General features: G+C 40.8%; 1 protein-coding gene across 1 annotated transcript in view; it reads left to right on the top strand.

Annotated features, from left to right (window-relative positions):
- The first annotated feature begins 426 nt into the window (after window positions 1-426).
- Window positions 427-2955, top strand: part of LOC116366890 (RNA-binding protein 24-like) — a 9209-nt gene continuing 6680 nt past the window's right edge. Inside the window, exons 1-2 of the mRNA XM_031818756.1 lie at window positions 427-559; window positions 1024-1078. Of these exons, the coding sequence (XP_031674616.1) occupies window positions 442-559; window positions 1024-1078 (173 nt within the window). The 5' untranslated portion in view covers window positions 427-441. The remainder of the gene's footprint in view (window positions 560-1023; window positions 1079-2955) is intronic.

Below are 2955 nucleotides of genomic sequence, written 5' to 3'. Positions count from 1 at the left end.
GTCATTAGCCTATCCATAATGCGTCTGATGTTACTATTGATTCACACCATTTGTAGCCCATTATGAACGGTCAATGATTGCAGTTCCGGAATGGGCTCACCGTTGTTCTGCTAAGTATTCAGCTGAGGCTCAGGCGTGGTGTCTTGGGCTCACGAGGCCACGGTGATGTAATGGATGTGATGGAATCATCTAGAATTGCTGACTTGTGCTTCATAAACCATGCCTTTACCTTCAACTAATGAAGGAAGTTTTTTCTCTACACTTTTCCTTGTTCTGATGGTAATACCCTCGTGCTTTTCTTATTGAGACGTGATCAATACTTATAAATTAATTGTAGTTCAATGACCAGCTTTAGCCAACCTCCCCACTGAGTGAACATCTGATCAATTCAGACAATGGAAACATGTATTTATGTTCTTCCTTTCCGTCCCTCAGGTGACGATGGCAGACCGGGCGTCTGCGGACCGAGCCTGCAAGGACCCAAACCCCATCATCGACGGCCGGAAAGCCAATGTGAACCTGGCCTACCTGGGGGCCAAGCCCAGGGTCATGCAGCCAGGTGAGGGGATGGACGCGCTGGCGGAGGGCTGCGCCACACGTTTATTTCACAGCTTGGACGACCAAGGTGGCGTACAAACAATGACGAGCTGCTAAAACGAGCAAACTAACCACCTGCTTACAGTATGTTAATACACGGTGTGTAGTATGGTAGATGTGTAACATGGGATTTAGACAAAGTGTACTGTAGTGGGGGGGACTAGCAGAACAGACAGTGAAGCTAATTCTAATGTGAATGAAGATAGGTTATGATTAGTGTGTCTCCATTTTTACAGACACCAAATGTTTAAAATGTGTTTTTTTCCTGCCATCTACCTGATCTATAAGTACCTGAGCAGTTACATTGGAAGCACTGATCACATTTGATATAATGGGATTATAATGCATTTATAATATGTGTATATAGTTCAAGCTTTAGATTGAACACATAACGGTAGAGTTAAAAACAACTTGTTCTTGTTCCAGGTTTCTCATTTGGTGTTCCTCAAATCCATCCAGCATTCATCCAGAGGCCTTATGGGTATGTTATGACATAGTGCTACTCCTTGTCTTGTTGGACGTGTGTCATGTTAAAACAACGTATCTCACTGCACCTGTCCAGTTTATGTGACAATAACATGTGTTTTATTTTTAGGAACATCTTTTACAGGGTAGAAAATGTTCAACTAGTGTAAGGTTGTAGAATTACCGTAACTTTCCCAAGATGCTCCAGAAATCACAGTTAGAAGATTGGGACATTGGGAAAGTTACCAGAATTTTTCAACCCTAAACTAGTTGTAGAATATCATACTGTTACACACCTGTTTTGTTCACAGCTGATCATTTTGAATGATCTATGTGCCCGTTTCTATTCTTACCCGCAGTATCTAGTGATTTTCATCTTTTAAAAAATACCTTGGATTGTAAAATGTAACGTTTTCTTTCTCTAGAGTGGTGTGACTGTAAGCCCCGCCCATTCATTCTCTTTTGAGTGTAGAGGCGGGACTGTGTCTTGTGTGGTGTGCATCTCTGCGTGCCATTCTTAGATTCTAAAGCGTGAATCTAATTCTGATTCTAAACGTGATGTCACCAGTTGTCAATGTCTATCTCTCTCTGATCTGACAGGCTGGCTTACGGTTAAGAAACTGTATCTGATGGAGGGACATGATGGTTTGAGGATGAATAGCTGAGTCTGCATTGGGCAGATCACTAACGTCTTACCAGTATACTCTGACACACACAAACAAGCTGAAATGGTGATTAGATGCATGGAAGTTGTTTTTATTTTCATTTTTCTGTTGCGGTTTTCCATAGTCCATAGATTGGTGTGTGTGCCTTTGTTTCAGTATGAAGTGGTTTTCAGCTGAACTGCGTGCTTCCCTTACGGGGCGGGGGGGGGGGGGGGTCAGGAGTGGTGGATGAGGGATGTTCCTGCAGACTCTAAGAGTTTGGATATTTCAGATTTAACTTTGTCGCGGGGTGTTGATTCTGATCTGTTTTTTTAACTTGATTTTTAACGATTGACTGTTCTGTAGCCTGTGTCCCCCCCCCCCCCCGTTTCTTAGTTAACAACGTTATCATATGTTTTGTTGTTGATGGGGTTGATCACCAGGGTTGCTACGTGACTTGTCTAGGACCTTCCAAACCTCCCATGCAACAAAACAACTCTTGGCTTGCATGTTGGAGATCCTTTCCTACCTTTGGTTTTCTCTACTCATCATGTTGTGGTTTCTGTTTTCTTTCTCAAATTAACCCATTGCTTCCTCCTGTAGCTCACATCATCTTCTTCTATCTCTTTCCCTCCTGCTCATGACGTAGACCAGGAACCAACTCAGTGAAAGATATTTGATGGCTAGAACTACGGTTGCAAAGGCAGGGTATATATTACTGTAAACTTTCTCCCAAATTTATATTGGTATCTTTCAAGGATTTGATGTAATCTGTCACAAGACATCTAGTGGCCCTTTTGGGTATTTCAGGTTATCAAAGGTGTCTAATAGTCTCTGGTCCTCTCTCCGGCCTTTTCACAAGTAAAATATATGAAATAATTAAATAAGATGATTTTAAAATATAAAATAGAATGATAAAGCTGTCAAATATTATCCTAAATACAAAACCATCAAGTTATATTGCGAGTTTCAGCATGAAACTATTTGAGTTATACATGTTGACATAGTCAAATTTGTTGTCAATGTTTTGGAGTCCAACTGGTGTCAGGTGTGATAAAAGCCACCAGTTGGAAGAGTTGCAGAGGTCATTGAAAATAATGCCATTGTTGATTAGATGCCTTTTTAAAAAATGAATTAGGCTATTTTTACTTCAACCATATGGTCTATCTACTAGAAACTCATGGACGATATGGACACAGATATAACATCAATAACATATAACAAAACAATTCAAGTATAAATGACCAAA

Source organism: Oncorhynchus kisutch, unplaced genomic scaffold, assembly GCF_002021735.2.
Source record: "Oncorhynchus kisutch isolate 150728-3 unplaced genomic scaffold, Okis_V2 scaffold1607, whole genome shotgun sequence".
In the NCBI taxonomy this organism is placed as follows: Eukaryota; Metazoa; Chordata; class Actinopteri; order Salmoniformes; family Salmonidae; genus Oncorhynchus; species Oncorhynchus kisutch.
The sequence above is the reverse complement of the archived record's forward strand: the minus strand, read 5'-3'. Positions and strand labels throughout refer to the sequence as shown.